The sequence below is a fragment of the Arachis stenosperma genome, chromosome 7 (genome assembly GCF_014773155.1).
Source record: "Arachis stenosperma cultivar V10309 chromosome 7, arast.V10309.gnm1.PFL2, whole genome shotgun sequence".
Classification (NCBI taxonomy): domain Eukaryota; kingdom Viridiplantae; phylum Streptophyta; class Magnoliopsida; order Fabales; family Fabaceae; genus Arachis; species Arachis stenosperma.
The window spans coordinates 57,612,268-57,630,194 of record NC_080383.1 but is presented as its reverse complement, the minus strand read 5'-3'; the positions used below and the strand labels follow the sequence as shown (position 1 = coordinate 57,630,194).

At 31.7% G+C, this 17,927-nt stretch overlaps 2 protein-coding genes across 3 annotated transcripts; one reads left to right on the top strand and one right to left on the bottom strand.

The window, feature by feature from the left end:
- Positions 1-1,109: 1,109 nt before the first annotated feature.
- Positions 1,110-4,296, bottom strand: LOC130941922 (protein SOSEKI 1). 2 transcript variants are annotated; one of them, XM_057870562.1, is made up of 6 exons: positions 3,978-4,295; positions 3,818-3,887; positions 3,488-3,600; positions 2,618-3,320; positions 1,758-1,856; positions 1,110-1,505 (listed from the first exon to the last, which is right to left on the bottom strand). In XM_057870562.1, exons 1-6 carry the CDS (start codon positions 4,102-4,104, stop codon positions 1,340-1,342), a joined length of 1,278 nt encoding a protein of 425 aa, XP_057726545.1. In that variant the 5' UTR covers positions 4,105-4,295; the 3' UTR covers positions 1,110-1,339. The 2 variants fall into 2 exon arrangements, with proteins under 2 accessions (XP_057726545.1, XP_057726546.1); XM_057870563.1 differs by having other exon boundaries at positions 1,416-1,520; positions 3,978-4,296.
- A 12,792-nt stretch (positions 4,297-17,088) lies between these two features.
- LOC130939819 (pentatricopeptide repeat-containing protein At4g11690-like) lies at positions 17,089-17,577 on the top strand. The gene has a single exon (XM_057867892.1). It carries the CDS (start codon positions 17,089-17,091, stop codon positions 17,575-17,577), a length of 489 nt encoding a protein of 162 aa, XP_057723875.1.
- Positions 17,578-17,927: the final 350 nt, after the last annotated feature.

Below are 17,927 nucleotides of genomic sequence, written 5' to 3'. Positions count from 1 at the left end.
TGTTTTGGGAGTGGAAGGGCGAAAAGGAGAGGGAGGAAGGAGAAGATAAATGAGAGTATATTTGGAAAATAAAATAAAAAATATTATGTTTATGTCTCAACATTTGTGTTCCACCCCTTAGTGTCATACACAAATTTTGTGTCGTTATGTGCTTTTGTGTCTTCCTATGTCTTTCAAAATTTGTGTCTCTCTAACCAAACAGTAGACGTGTACCACCGTATCTGTGTCTTGGATAGACACGCCCACCAACCAAACGCAAGTTCAGTACTTTCAAAAAATGAAGGCATATGAGACTAGAATTTTTAAAGATAGAAACTAAAATTTTAATATTTCTTTTCAAAAATATTGTCATTTAACTTTTCAAATTTCAAATCTATCCTTCAGTATCCATATTTTTTAAATCAAATATGATACTGAAACATAATTCAGTCCAATACTTTTTACATCAAACACAATATGAGACTTAATTTAGATCCAATTTGGGTAAACAGTTTAATTAAACTCCTTTTGAAAAAATAGCTTAAACAATAAATGATTATATTAAAAGTAGTTTATAAATAAGTTATTTTGTGTTTAGATTTTTAGTTCTAAAAGTGTTTATTTTATAGAAATGTGATAAAAAGTAATAGTATTATAAGAGAAGTCATTTTTTTTAACTTCTCTATAAGCTCCTAAATAATTTCTTAGAAATCTGCAATTTAATTTTAAAAATTGCACCAAACATTAATACTACTATTTTTTATAAGTCAAAAGCTCAAAAAAATTACTTTTAAAACTTTTCAAATGAGCCCTTAATCTTGTCTCTCACTCTGAATCTCCATTTCAAAGGCAACTTTAAATACTTAATAGTCTCATTTTCAAAAATAAAATTAAAAGAAAAGTATGCTATTGATTAAGTTGTGTCAAAAATTACGCTGGTCAGACACAATTTTGTGGGAATTCTACAAAATTTTGTCTTTCTCGACATTCTTTGAATCCGCCATTTTTGTTTGTTAGATTCTGGCTTTGCTGGTCATTCATTTGAAAGAACAGGTGATGCTTAGCATTTTAGCAACATCTTCTGCCAAGCAGAATGTTTGTCAAACGTAACTCTTAATGTTCATGGCTTAATAGTTATGGATGAAAAATTAATATAATTTTGTCTTATATACGGAGTCGTTATATTATATACCTCTTTGCTATATAAAGATGGTATAGACCCAAGTAGGCCTCACATTCGAAGCAGGCGTTGACTTGAACTAGCAGAGAAAGACAAGAATATCTAATAGGATGAGCTACATCTAAACATAAAAGCCAAATGCTAAGTTGGTTCTAGAGGGTGAAAGGGATTTTCATCTTTCTAATTAGTCAAAAGGTAATTTATATGATTGGAAGTTGATGATCTATGAAGCTGTGTCTTGTCAGCAAGTGCTGCTGTTGCAGTGGATGTTCCCAATGCTTTGATTCCTTTACAAGACTTCATGTGTTTGTACATTTTCTCTGGTTTGAACGGCTTCCCACATAGCCTGCATCATCAACTTCTATTTATGGTCTCAGCATTTCACTATAGAATTTAAAATACAATAACTTCAACTGCTCATTCTATTCTAAATTACTCATCTTGGCGCATTTTGTAATTCAATCATGCTAAGTGTGCACAAAAAATCAGCAACCAAATTAGGCACCGTATATAATACATGTCAAAATAGAAAATATATATTGAAAATAATTTAAATAACTCATGTATAAAGTATTTTTGTTTGCCAATAGTCACTTACGAGCAAATTGGTTCACCAAGTGGTTTGTGATGAGTTTGATTTAAGAAGTCACCCAGCTTTCTCCTGCTTCTGTTTGTTTCCTCCCCATCAAAACTTTTTCTGTAGCAAAGGTGGAAAAATCAATTATTTCTTTTGCAATGATCAAAGATTTGGGACTTATTAACACCTATCAACACCATAAACCAAATATCAATCTTATTTGTGACGATAATACTTTAGCAGATTAATTATGGTTTAAGGTTTATTATACGCCTTAGTGTAAAATAGTTTTACTTTATCATTCAATTTTAAGTATATATTGATATAACTTTTGAGATAGTAAATTGTTAAATCAATAATTTTGTTAATGTGATAATAAAAGATGACGAATAAATTTTTGGATTCTGTTAGGGAGACAATGGACTATTTGTACAATGTATACAATAGGCTATTGAGTTATAAAATGAACATCCCATATACTATCTAGAATAACCATCCGAGTACTAAGGATAATAAACATCCGAATACTCTTGACCTTTTGGATATAGCGCTCTAATACTATGTCATGATATCCTAAAAGTTTCAGTTAATGAGAAAAGGTAACACTAATGATTATATCTCTAATACTCTATAAACCTCCATTATATACATTATACAAATATTCCATTGACTGCTCGTACTTTCTCTAAATTTTTTAGTTTAGTTGTTATGCATGGTCAGTAACAGTATAAAATGATTTTACATTATCATTCAATTGTAAGCATGCATTGGTTTGATTTTTGTGAAGTTAATTTTTTATTTTTTACCATAATAACAGTACATGAAAATTAAATTCATAATTTAGAAATTAAAATATTCATCTTGCTGATTAAATAACTCACCTGGCCCCATGTTGGTTTTCTTGTTGATCATTATTCCAAGAAGTTCTAAAACACCTGGCTGATCCTCCAAATTTGTCTCCTTTACAAATCTGTGCTTTATTTTCTGGTAAGTTAGTCTCATTTGAATCAATTTTCTTAGCATCTCCCATCCTTATTAGAGCTGCATCATTTGTATCCACTGTCCCACAAGAAATCCAGTTCCGGAATGCCATCGAAACTCGGTTCGAACTGTTCCTAAGCTTGCTAAAGGAGGATTGTGACGACGAAGAGGAGGAGGTAGAAAAAGAAGAATCAGGTGTATCAGTTTTGTTCTGTTCTTCTTTGTTACCAATACTCTTACTCAGAAGTTTGTGGTACAAAGAAGGCAATGCACAATTCTCCGGTTTCTCGTGTTCTTTTTCAATGCTGCATTCTTTGTTGCTTCTCACCGAAGGCTTTTTCTTCTCTTCTTCTGCCTTGCAAGATTCGTATCCGTCCGTCGTCACGGACGACCTCTCGGAGCTAAACACCAAGGAGTCCTGGCTGATCTCCGATGATACTTTCGTAGGAGTATCCATTTTGGACTCCCTGTCTCGTCCAATAATTCTAGATTCTTCTTCTATTAGAGATGGCTGCTGTTTTCCCTCTGTAACATGTACTTGCGGAGATTTTATATCCGCAATTACATGACTATTTTTTATCTTTCCATCAGGGGAAAAATTTTCTGCAAAATTGGGGAAAAAGTTAGAAAAGGGCTATATGATCTGCACATGTTCCATGCTTAGAAATTATGGGTGGCCATACTCGAACAAGTTCGTTCTCCTTCATCCAAATGTTAAGATGAATAATATAAATAAATGTGGGAAAAGTTGATTATGTTGAAGTACATACCAAATGGGGTTGGATGGATTTGTGATCCTTTGAGGACGTATTCATTGTCAGAAATGGGAGTTATGAGGTCGTCATCCAACAAGTCCTGCCACACATACCCGCTTTTGTACCTCCTGCCATTCAATTATTATTGTTAGTTACAAATTCATTTCATAAACACACATTATTCAAGTCTCTTGGTACATTTTTTGTTCAATATTAGTTACTTATAAATTATATTTAGATACATTATGAATGTATCCATTTTAAAATTACAATCATAAAAGAGAATAAGTGAAGAAACATAAAGGACCTAAACAAATAGAGAGGGTATGTGTGATAAGCACCAACCTCTTGTAGGACCAAGAAAATGCTTCTGGCAAGTCTTTTCCTCTCAATTCCCCAAGCCACCTCTTAACGTCTTTTTCAACAAATACAGATTTGGAATTAATTAGAATCAAATAATAAAAGAAGAAATCATTCAACAATAAATAAAACTAAAGGAAGGTACCTCTGAGATAAACACCATTACGAGCAAGATGAAGAACACGAATGAGATGAGGATGATCTGGACGACCACCTATGTTACTAAGAAAGTAAATTATGTGAAGCCTTCTCACTTCACCTTTTGCTTCCATTATTGTTATGCCTTTCTTTCTTGCTTTGTTGCTCTTGTTCTTGTTGTTGTTCCCTTTGCTGCAATAAACACCACCACCACCAAATTATTCTTTCTTTTGAGGCACAAACACAAACACCTTTTGTTTAATCAACCTATCTAATCTAATGTGTCTGCCCCAAAATATAAATATATATGTGACATCGGATAACACAAAAACAAGATATCTTTGTCTCTCTCACTCTATGCCGGCCTGCTACAAAAGAAACATATATCACCACAACATGTTTGTTCTTTCATATGAGATAATATGAAAAGAGAAAGAAAAAGATATATTATAATAGTTATCATATAATATAAGGTCTATGTGAAAAATGAAATCATGCAGGCCTGCTAGCTACATGGCCATACAAAGAGTGCTACTTGTCTAATATATTTTATTAATTTAATTAGAGAACAAATAAATTAAATTAAATAACTTTCTCGCAAAACATAAACAAATGAATTAAAAAAAATAATGAGAATTGAGAAGCATTGAGAGAAGAGAATGCAGTTACGCTTTTTTCCCTTCTTTTTAGCAGAGAATGCAGTGAGTGAGAGAGAATTGACCAGGTTATGGTTATTGCAAGCTATATATGGTATGTGGTAGCTAGTACTAATATTTTGAGTGGAAAATGAAAATAGATTCAGGGATCATCAGATTTCTCGGATTTTAATGGATTTAATAATAAAATAATAATAAAATGTGTAGTAGCTAGGTTTTTGACTCCCCATCATTATTCCCCAAAAAGTTCATTTCTGTTTCTTCTTGTTTACCTTTCTTTAATTATGTCAAGTTTTCTAAAACAATATTATTTTTTTATTTCACTCTATAATAATTCTCCCTCGTAATAATAATAATATGATTACTCAATAGTCAAAAAAGAAATATAATTAGTCAATAACTATCTAATAAGGTATCAAATCCAATTAAGAATAAATTAAAGACGCATTTATGCGGTCAAAAGACCTATAATCTGAAAAAAAAATAACTATCAAATTAATTATTTATATAAAATATTAAAATATAAAATACATATTAAAAATAAATAAAATAATATATAGAAAAAGACTCAAGAACTAATAATTTTATTTTATATTGGCCAATACTTTTATTCCATAGTCCCAATATTTTTAATACATCAACCCAACAAAAATAATTTTAGCCAATATTTTTTATATTGTTGGCTATCTATTGATAAAAAATAATAAATTTTGCAGACCTACTAATATTATCCATAATACATGTGTATTTATATATAAATACATAATAACGAATTTGGTAACTATTTTTGGAGCGCATGTAACATTTTATTCTAGTATAATAGAAAAAAAAAAGGAATAAAAATATCCGTAGCACATATAAAATAAAAATTATCAAAGTATTCATCCTATAGAATACATATTAAAATATAAAATATTATATTTAAAATAAATTAAATAATACATATAATTATACAAAAATATATTATAACTGATTTAATAACTAATTTTTTATATATACATAATATTTTGATTAAAAAATATCAGTTGGAGTCTTTTAGGTTACATTTAGCTAGTTATATTCACTGGCTTATATACATAGTATAAAACAAATTAAAAACATATTTGGTTATACCGAAATAGAGACTATCAGAGACAAGACATGATTAAAATTAAAATTGTCTTAGGTTTGATTTGAAAAAATTTTAAAAAGGTATTTGTGTTTCTCAAAAATACAAACATTTTGTTTTATTTTTGGTAATTTAAAAAAAAAAAAACTGTGCTTGTTGAATGCTTTTGTTGTTATATTTCAAAATAAATATTAAATTTCTTAAAATACCTATATGCTTAATGATCCGTATCTTCCTGCATATGTGTACTAAAATCTCTCTTAGAATAACAGGTTATCAAATTTTTGGGTTTTGTTGTTGGGGGTAATCTTCATCACATGAAAAATTGAAAGGAAAAAGGATCTTATTTGAATCTCTACGCTTGATTATGTAATGCTAGTGACTATATTGATTTGATGCTTTCAGCAACATATCATTTTTAATTTGGTTGTCATGCATATCTTCCTTGATAAAAGAAATTAAAAGAAAAAATGGCAAATGACAACACCACTAGATGAAACAAATTAAAAATATATTTAATTTTTCCAAAACTTAAATGTTTAGTCAAACGAAATAGATGTTTCAAATAAATGTTTAATAGAAATAAAGCATATTGATTTATTAATAGATCATGCTCAATAACAAAAAGCAAAATATATCTCTATGTATATTTTAATTTTTTAACATGTATAAAATATATGTAAACATGTAATTGATTTGGTATTTAGAGTTATTAAAGTGGACCAATCCAATTAACACGGATAGGCCTACAATTGATAAAATTTGAAATAATAAATACAATTACTTTCCACGTCCAAAAAGAAAAAGAATATGATCATTCTTTTCTTTAGTGTACATAACAAAATTAGCATGATAAATGAGATTGTTCAAACAAAATTAGCATGATAAATGAGATTGTTCAACACTTAAAAATTTAAAAAATATAGTATAAAAAGCATAAATTAATGAATAAGTAAAGAACAAAAAAAGAGAAGATATACTTTAAAAAATAAAAAATTTTAGGAGGCCAATAATTTTTATAATTTTAGCTAGTATTTAGTCAATATAAATATAAAATTATTTTTAATAAATAAATTTTATTAATTAATATATATAAATTTTAATAAATATGAGTACAAATTGTATTAATTCATACGTATAAATTCTGATAAATATAAATACAAATAATATATTTTTTGTATATAAATTACAAATTCTAATAAATATAAATTATTGATCATGAAATATTACTATTTAAAAATATGTCACTTCGTTCAGTTTACAAGTTTTATGGCTTGAACCCGTTTAACTTGCCGAATAAAATTGATCCACACTCTCAGGTTAAAATTTTACCAGATGATAGTTGACCTATTATATAGAGACCAAAAAAAAAAAAACATAATTCGCCTATAGTTTTTCTGTTCGGAATCTCTTCTTAACTTATTTGATTATTCTCCAGTTGATTTACTCTATTCTTATTAGTGGTCGTATATAATAAGTTTCTAATTCATGACCTCTTAATAATTAGTATTTTCTTCAACTTAGCGATCGTTCAAAAATTTAGTATCAAGAGCATAGTTAGATAGGGCCGGGTCTTCCTCCATGAGTCAAACTCAAAATTATGTAATTCACTTATAATCACTCTTATCTGTCTAATGTTAGAATATATTATAATTAATTAGTTTTTATTAAAATTATTTAATATATCTGAATATTTATTATAAAATATTATATTTTTATTATTTTAATTTTTTAATATTTATTAATATTTTTTTTATATTATATTATTTTATATCACTTCAATACAAATAGACCTTTTTTTCACTACTCTCTCTTATCTTTCTAACGCATAATATTGTTTATATTTATTGATAGATGTTGACACCTATTTATTTTTTGCTGACGTTGAGGATCTCAAAATAAATAAAAAGAAAAAATCAACTCAACACATAACCATGTTGACTTGATTGACAAAATATAGATGACAAGAAGAACATGCAATAAGTGGGTACTGATTACTGAATATAATATATGATGATAGGATTAAATGAAAAAAAAAAAATCAAATTGTCATTTTGGCCAGCAAAGTTTCAATTTTTTTTTCAGGATACATAACCATATAAAAGGAGGATGAGGAGAAATTATTATTCGCGAAAGAAAAAATGCAAACATAATGGTCCAAAAGACAAAAACATATATATTCTTAAGCATTGACCTTTTCATGATGTCGAGATTCTTCTTTCTTTCTTGTGTGTGGCATTTCAGTGATTCTGTTGCAATTGAATCCATAACAAGCAAATTTTGTATTCTCCCTTTTGCTCTTCTTCAACATCACTATGCCATTCTCATCATACATGAAAATATGGAATTATAAAGAAGCTAGTTGAAGTAACACAACCTGAAAGCAATTATTGTCCGAAATTATTAGTTAATTAATTCGAAATTGTTGCTCTCAATGAATAAGGAATATAAAGATTCTACCCATAATAACGCAAATGAGATCTTTATCATGATGCTTTATACTGCAAATAATTGTCCAATAGGCTACGTTTATTTTATGCACATGATAGAATATGATACTGAGTTATTAGTGACATAAAGAAAATAAAATAGAAATACTAAAATTTATTTTTTATGTATTATATTTGGATATAATATATAAAATATTAATATAATGTTTAATATTATTATGTTTGAATATATATGGATGAGACTATAATATTATGCAAAATAATAAAAATGGACATATTTTTTATACTTTTTTTTCTTTCTTTTTGTCTTTTACTCTTTTTTTGTCGCCTAATCCTTTCTCGGTTGCTGAAGGACGGTAAAAAAATGATATTTGCTAATTTTTTTATTTTTTGTTTTTGAATTTTTTACTGTGTAAATTGATAGATTCAATAGGGTTGGATTTTATCTTTTTACGCTAATTGAAAGAAGAAGAATATAGAGTATGACAGCTACGTGGATCTTCTTTGAGTACCTGGCGTATGACAGCTATGTGGATCCCGCAACGGGGAGCGCAGTGTTTTGGGGTAGTCCGCGTACACACACCTACTACCTTCCCGACCATCGTTTTTCTCACCCTCTGCTTAGCCAAGAGTATGACTCTGACTTGCCCTATGATACACTGCTATCCGAGCTTCACCCCGAATGAGGCCAGTTTCCTTTTCCGCCTTGTCCTTTGAACATGGCAGAGCCAATACCGAAGTCTCCGGTCATTGACATACCCTAGTACCCACCATGGTTCAACCCCGAAGAGGATCAAGTGGTTCTCGATATACCTATGCCCGACGCTCCACCACCATCCCCTGCAGCTGAGCCAAGGTTCAATGGGCCAGGGGTTCTCGAAAGCCCTAGGTCTGCACCTTCATCAGAGTATAGCTCAGAGGCGTGGATCGATCAGATGATGGCGGACCTGTACTCTAGTTCTTTTGAGACTGAGGAGGAGGACTCCACTGAAGATGCAAGCAGCAGTAATATCACGGGCACGTCAGAGTGACTCCCTCGTTTTAGCATAATATGTCAGCAACTTCCGGATATACAGTTTCAGTAGTGGTAGTAGTAGTCCTTGCCCTAGCTCTGGATAGACTTTTAGAGAGCTAGATATTTTTTATTTATTTAACAAGTAGATCGGGTACCAGACTAGGGTGGCTCTTGTGAGTTAGGGCCTGTAAGTATAAATAATGGAGTATGTACGTATTATAATAAGCAGCTAAGTATGAACTTGGGTTATATGATAAACTAAGCCTACATGCATTTCATGTATGCTATTATTTGCTTAACTTACAATTATTCCTATATACTCGACTAGATACGCGATTCTCAAATAATGCTACTGGCTCATATGTATATACTTAATATATGGTCTAGACTCCGTAAAGTCAGCTAAATAGTAGCGCTTAGCTGCTAGCCTTGGTCATGATAGGCTAGAAGTTGGGTCGTTACAATTTGGTATTAGAGCAGTTCATCCTTAGTAGAGCTTAAGAAATAGACTGATTATGCTTCACTGCATACTCTGCCTTTTTTATCATGCCACTAGGATATCTTTGATGATGTAATTGCATGATTGCCTTTGAGCATACATTTTGGTAATGTTAGAACTTAAATTGGAATATGTTAAGAATGATCACCTTAACGTTGATCGTTTGGTATTAACAGGACCTCAATGTTGCTCCCGTCAATCGAGTCCGAGTTTCGAGCTGGCATTTGACTTGGACGCCTTGTTAGAATCTATGAACATAATGGCTGTAGTTGTGTGCGATTCCATCACTGCAACCAACAGAGCGGTGGAAAGAATGGAATGACAGCAGGGGAAGGTAATGGGAATGGCCATGGAAATGGAAACGGATCGGAAATAGCATACTCGAGGGGGATAGGCCAATGACTTTGGCATCTTTCCTTAAAGTTAATATGCCTAATTTCTTTGGAACCACCAACCCGACCGGGGTAGATAATTGGTTTTGCTCCATGGAACAAGCTCTGCAGGTGCAACATGTCCCTGAAGGACAACAAGTGGAGTTCGCCACTTACATGCTGAAGGAAGATGCACAGTATTAGTAGCAGGGAGTGAGCCAGTTGTTGGTACACAGTACTAAGGGGGCATCCAAGTCCTTGCTATCATATTGTGAAGCCCTACATAGAGACCTGTAAAAAAGGACAAGACATGTCGAACCCCAACTATAATTTCAGATCCAGGAATATTACGAAGCAACGACAGAAATTTTCAATGAACTCACGCACCAAACTTGTTAGCAAATAAAGTGGTACTAAACAAAGATATGATGTGACACCTGTTATAATGCTCTATGGCAACTTGATCAGTCAACATTATACTATGTTTAACACTGTAATTACTTAATAAAACTTCCTCTCCAATTACTTGCTCTAGGTGCAACTCTGAAGTTCATTAAGCATTCTTGTTGTAAGGCTCTGTGATCACTCATGATTGCTCCTCTAACCGATAGGCCGTCTGCTTGAATTCTGAGAATTATAACTACATCCTCTAAAGTGATAGTACACTTATCTATAGGAAGATGGAATGTATGAGTTACGAGATTCAACCTCTCTATTAGAGTATTTACCGTCGCTGTTTGTCCTAGAATTTTCCGGATTTACGACACGTTACAGAAACCAACAAACTTTAGATAGGGCTCAACTCTTTGATCATATGGCTCTGGAGCATATAACTTTCTCAAGTCACTTACTCTAGAATCTTGAAAGAGATAATAATAATAAAATTAATGATAATTATTAAAATAAGACCTACCAACAACAACAACAATGTGTTCTTTACTGTTACATGTTAACAAAAATAATAATAACTAACTAAAGCCGTTAGTTATAACAATAGCCAACAACACTACTACTACTACTAATAAATTATTAATAAAATTAAATATTAATATCATTAATAAAAATAGTGTAACTGTAACGACCCAATTTTCAGTATGTCTAAATCATTCTGAAAACTAAGTGCTACTAACTTACCTTCCTCATTATTATCTATTATTTAATAAATATGAGCCTGATCGCAGTTAACGCATTGACAATTATACAAAAATTTATTTCTTTTTAACAAAACATCAAGTCAACACATATCAGTCATAAGATAATATAGAAATATTCATAAGTATCTCACAAATATATATAAGAAACCAAGTATACGGTGATAAATCGTCAACTTCATATAGGATCCATTCAGAACATTCCAGACTATATATATATATATATATATATATATATCCTAGGTCTTGGCCTATTCAAAAGCCTCTAAATTGGAATCCAGGCTAGCCTAATTCTCTCTATAAGCCTAATCCCCTCTAAGGTCACAAAAGTAAGGGAAAGACACTCTAGGTCTTCAAGTGTGGCTAAATAGGATGTCTCCAAAATAGCAACAACTACGTAGTCTTTCTGTTTGACGGGTCGTAGAGTATATATATGCAGATGGGCACCAAGTCCACCCTAACTCAGATGGCTACTTAAGCGAGGTCCTCATAAGCAGAATTTGCTGGTATGTCAAGGAAGAGAACTCTTGTTTCTGTCTGTAGGGTGGGAGGAAGAGGAGTAAGAACTGGGGAGTCCTTAGTAGGGTCATGTTTTAGAAGTTAAATTCATTTTACTATTATTAGCAAACCGCAACTAACAACAGGACACATACAAACATAAATAATAAAAGAACACAGAAGTCAATCAATCATACAATACACGCACAATCACAGTATTACACAGTACAGAGATATGCGCAAACAAGCATGATGCATGTCTAGTTCTATGCAGGGCATGAGCTTATGTGTCGGTTGCCTACCCGCTCCCCACATTACCAGGACATAAGTCCTAGATATGGCTTTCCAAATGCATGCAGTGTGCATATAAGTCTTACGGCCAAGCCGCATACAATGTGACTTTAAAATGTATTGTAATATACTTACATCTAGAAAATAGTTCTCAATGTGTGGGAGTCTCCACTATACATTTGGCACTAAGGTCCAAATAAGGTTACATTTGATCTCATGTGATAGATAGTATTTTAAAGTCTTTTTATCTTTGCCATCTACTCTCCTGTGACAAAGATCTCTTTAATTAATACATTCTCTTTTATTTTTGTGCTCTGCTCTCCTGTGGCAGAGGTTCATTAGATCTTTTAGTCTTTGCTCTCTGTTCTCCTATGGTAGAGATCCCTTTAATTAATATATTCTTTTGTTTTTTATTCTCTGCTCTCCTATGGCAGAGGTTCTTTAGATTCTTTTAGTAATTTCTCTGTACTTTACTATGGTATATATTTCTTTAACCGTTTTCTTTTCTTTTCTTTTTTCTTCTTTTCTTTCTTATCATTCGACAATATAAATTATCTTTGCATTATTCTCTCGCCTTTCCATAAGTGTCTTATGAAAGAGAATCAAATATTCTTAATATAGATTTGTCTTTCTAAAGCTTTTAGGATAGTTTTATGCTTATCCTTTTATTATATCATAAATGAAATAATATCTTTAAAATAAAATACTATTATATTATATTGATACAAGTAAGCGAGGATTAATAATAAAAGAATGTCAGCATTATTATTTTTATATCAAATCCTATTTATTAACGTCCTATTCTTGAAGATTTTAGGAATTATATTCTAACTTAAAGTTTTTTAAATATTTTACTTTTTAATCTAATATTTTATAAAATTACTATTTTTAATTTCATATTTAGAAAAATTACTAATTTAATTTCATATTTTTTAGAAATAACACTGAACTCTTATAAAATATCCAATTTACTCTGGAACTTTTACTTTTTACTCAAACCTTGAAATTTATAATTTACAAAATCAATCTCAACTTTGATCAAAATACAATTTTATTCTCAAAATAATAATATTATAATGATAATAATAATAGCCCTTTGAACCCAAAAATCCTTTATTGAATTCTATTTAAAAATATATATCATTTTTATTCCATTTTCAAGCTTTACGCTTATCGATTTTTCACCGTTTCTCAGTTAATCTCTCGACCATTGAATCTCATCAATTTCTAACATTTCTCAACAATATCCCAACTCCCAATTTCATCAAATAATTCAGTTCATACTAGCCTCATCATGGCCAAACCATGAATTCCACAATTCATTAATATATCACAAAAATTCAACATAAACTCAATCAATAATTAATCACAACATCAATTCACTTAACTAATACAAATTTAATCGGTAAAAAATTACCGTAACCTGGTGCGGTGATTTAACATCACAAACTAACTGGCAAGTGCACCAGGTCGTACCAAGTAATACCTTACGTGAGTAAGGGTCGATCCCATGAGGATTGATGGATCAAGCAACGATGATTGATTGATTGGCTTAGTTAGACAAGCAGAAAAGAGTGTTTTGGTATTCAAAGAGCATTAAACAGTAAATTAAGAATTTTAGAAAGCAAGTAATAATGAGTTGGGAATAAAATATGGAGAAGATAGTTAAGGTTTCAGAGTTATCTATTTTTTCAGATTAACTTTTCTTTCTAACTAATTTAATTATGCAGGATTTAATTTATGGCAAACTGTACGTGACTAGACCCTAATTCCTTAGACCTTCCTAGTCTCCTCTAAAATTCATTAACTGCAAATTTCTTGGTCAATTAATTCCAATTAGAGGGTGATAATCAATTTCTAGTTTATATGCCACAAAAATTCTAATTACCCAAAAATAAGGGGATTATATGTCACGTATCCTGTTAAATCCAAATAATTAAAATTTAGGAGAAATTATTTTCAACCTGTTGTTCAAGTAAAGAGCTTTCCAAGTTTTACAAGAACTCAAATAGAAAGAGGGTCATACTTTCGTTCCACCCAAATTCATAAAATAAAGAGCAAAAATAATTCTTAAATTATAAATCCATACATGAATAAAATTAGAAAGAGCAAATGAATCAATCCATACAATAGACAGAGCTCCTAACCTTAATAATGGAGGATTAGTTGCTCATGGTTCAGAGAAGAAAATAAGGATTCTAGTAAAATATGTAGTGTTTCAATCTGATGGCCTCTTTCCCTTTTTATAACTAATCCTAATAAATTTAAAATCTAATTTCTAAAATTAAAATAATATCTTTTCCTATTTTAAATTCAAATTTGAATTTAAATCAGAATTAACTAACTACTCCGCGTCTTGTAATGTGGGGACCACTTAGCTTCACTGGATCCGCACCTAACTTGGGTGCTAAAATGGGGCCCAGAAATCACCCCACAGTGCTTTCTGCGTTTTCTGCTCGTGGCGCATGTCACGCGTACGCGTCATTCACGAGTACACGTCGCTGAGCAAATCTTCAAATCACGCATACGCGTCAGTCACGCGCACGCGTCGCTGTGAAATTCTTCAAATCACGCGTCCGCATCAGTCACGCGTATGCGTCGCTCCTCGCTGCCATCTCCTTTTATTCTTGTACTGCAGAAACTCCACCAAATCCAGCCGAATGCTACCTAAAATAAACAAAATTGTAAAAGACTCAAAGTAGCATCCATATTGGCTAAAAGATAATTAATTCTTTATTAAACTCAACAAATTAGATGCAAATTCACTAGGAAAAGATAGAAAAGATGCTCACGCATTATAACCCTACCTCCGTACAAAATCAAAATAATAGAAACTCCAGAGAAGCTTTCTGACTGAACAACTGAAGAAGTAAATGTCAGAAATCGGCTATGCTTCCTAGTACACCAACCGGCTGAACCATGCAAATTTGGAAAAAACTCTACCGTCAGCTTCTCCCGAATAAAACTGACATCAACATGTAAAGGAGAAAGATATGAACATTTTAATCGGATTAGATTTTTTTATTGGGGTTACAAATCACAAGAAATCGATATTGAAAGGTTATGGTGTTCATGGTTTCTCTTTCTCTCTCACGGTCACTTTCTTTCTTTTCCTAGTTCGGTTAGAATGAAATGAAGATAAGAAAGAATGATGATGATAATGTGTTAATGAAGGGGGAGCACGTGTCGAAAGGGGCCATGTGTCATTAAGTTAAAAATATCTTAAACGGATAATCATGAAAAGTGGATATATTAAAATACAGGTAATAATATATATATATATATATGAGTTACTAATATAAATAATATTAGTAACATAAGAATAGAAGATATATGATGAAGTATTAGCAAAACTAAGTTCATCCAAGAGTACCAATATTTACTTGTACCGGCAGATTTTGAACTTGATAATAATATTATTAAACAAATCTTTATTTTAATTAAAGAGGGTAAAAATAAAATATCAATATAGTAATAATTTTATATTTTTTTTCAAAAGATCTCATTATAATAAAATTATATAAAAATCCTAATTAATTTGAACTTTAGTTATTATAAAAAAAATAAATTTATCTTTCTTAATAAATTAGTTTCTAAAAATAAGGAGCTCAAATTAATAAAATAAATTATAACTTATTTGTATTTAGATTTTCAAAAATGCGGGTCGTTACATTCTATCCATCTAACAAAAATTTTTGTCCTCGAAAATTGATATAATATGGAAGAGATTCATACTAACTTCCCTTTCAAACATGTCAAAGAAAACAAAAAGATTTAACATGTTGAATTTTCAAACATGAGAAAAATCATATTTTATGGGAACAGGAGAAAAAGTATATTGTGGTACAGAAGTTATAGGATAGGTTTAATACAAATTAAACCTCATAAGTATGAGACTCGGGGTTTGACAAATAAACATGGCGTACGTTTAGAGTCTTCAACAAAACATGACCACTTTCTTAATCCATAATCGTCTTGCTAAGCCTTTCCATCGCATCTGCAACTTGTGAAATTTCTAGTGATATCACACACAAGCCGATCTCATCTTCCACGTTCACAAACCGTATCTGAGAAAAATAGGATATCGCATATGACACCAGACAAACTCAAGCTCAAGCAAAGGAGTTTAGAAAGAAAAGGATGAAAAGTACAGACAGTGTTCGTAAGAGTTCGAAAAGCTTAATGGAATTCTAACTAAACAAGGATATATAGATATAGTGCAGTGTATTAGAAACAGAATTAAATCGTACTCTTAAGAAAGAAATCAGAGGCAAAGAACTTTAACAAGAACAATAGAAGAGAAGATGATATGTTAGATTGAAATAATTTTCAGCTTCTACGTGTGTCCCACTCTTTCATTGCATCACTATACCACTTTTACTAGAGGAAGAAATCTAATCCTAACTTACATGTAGCAGATATAAGAATGAAGAAATGCAATGCACCCGAATCACATAATACAACTAGGAGTTACGTCTTAATAACATTTACCTCGGGTCGGGAGGTTAAAATGTGTAGCATCATTAGCAATTATGGTGAAAACTCGCCCTTGTTGTTGAGGTTTAGCTAAATCTTGAGCAATCTTCTTAACACAGTTCCTCACCATGTGGGCTTTTTTATTTATATATGTATGAGAAATTCATTATTTTTCATAATGCACATAGATGAAAACTGTGCTCAAATTGCGCATTGCCATTTCAGGTTCATCACCCACGAATTGGGTGCAGTGCATCTGAAACTCCATTCCAAGTTTGGAAGCCACAAAATGGAGGAAACCAAGCTCACCAACCACGAATTGGACCATGTCAAGGCTAAAAGGGGGTGAAGGGGAGGGGACCAATTCGTGTGTGCTACCAATGAATTGGCCACACCCAGTTCATTCATAATTCAACACAAACTTTTCCCTACGAGGCAATCATTAATGCCTATGTTCATTCTCACTTACCTGATCAAGCTCTCTATTTCCTCAACCACATGGTTTGTAATGCCTATTTTCCCACATCAAACACCTTTAATAACCTTTTGATCTTGCTCCTTAGATCTAATTATTTTGGTAAAGCATAGCTACTTTTCAATGAAATGAAGGGTAAGGTTGCTATGGATGTCTACAGTTTCGGGATCAAGGGTTACTATGAAATTGGTGACTTGATCAAGAGTTTTTGGCTTTTGGCTTTGTTGATTCGCATGGGTTTTTCTCTAAATGTTATCTTATACACTACCTTGATTGATGGTTGTTGCAAGATTGAGGATGTTCATTTGGCAAAGAAGTTGTTTTGTAAGATGGAGGGGTTGGGCTTAGTTCCCAATCAGCACACTTATAGTGTATTGATAAACGGGTTCATCAAGTATGGCCTTCAAAAGGAAGCATTTCTAATGTATGAAAATATGAAGCAGAGAGGAACGGTGCTCAATGTTTATGCTTATGATTGTATAATCAAAGAATATTGTAAGGATGAGAATGTATATAAGGCTTTTAAGTTGTTCGATGAAATACATGAGAAAGTGTGGCATATGGTGAGATTGGTTTCCTCCATTTCGTGGCTGCCAAACTTCGAATGGAGTGTCTGATGCACTGCACTCATTTCATGGGCACCTTGCATGAAATGGAGAGTAATTCCATTTCGTGAGTGATGAACCTGAAATGGCAATATGCAATTTGAGCACAGTTTTCAGCCATGCATTATGGGAAATAATAAATTTCTCATACATATATAAATAAAAAAGCCTCACCATGTCTCTAGGCTCACCACGAAAGTAACAACGTTTGAACCAAATCAACAAGGATTTCTACCATAGTTTTTTTCACACTGATCACAAAAAAAGTTTGCTAGCGCTGGCTGTGGTTGCCTATATGTATCTCGTCCTTGCCTATCACCATTGCCACGAGCAGCAAGATTACCAACTTGCTGATTCCCATA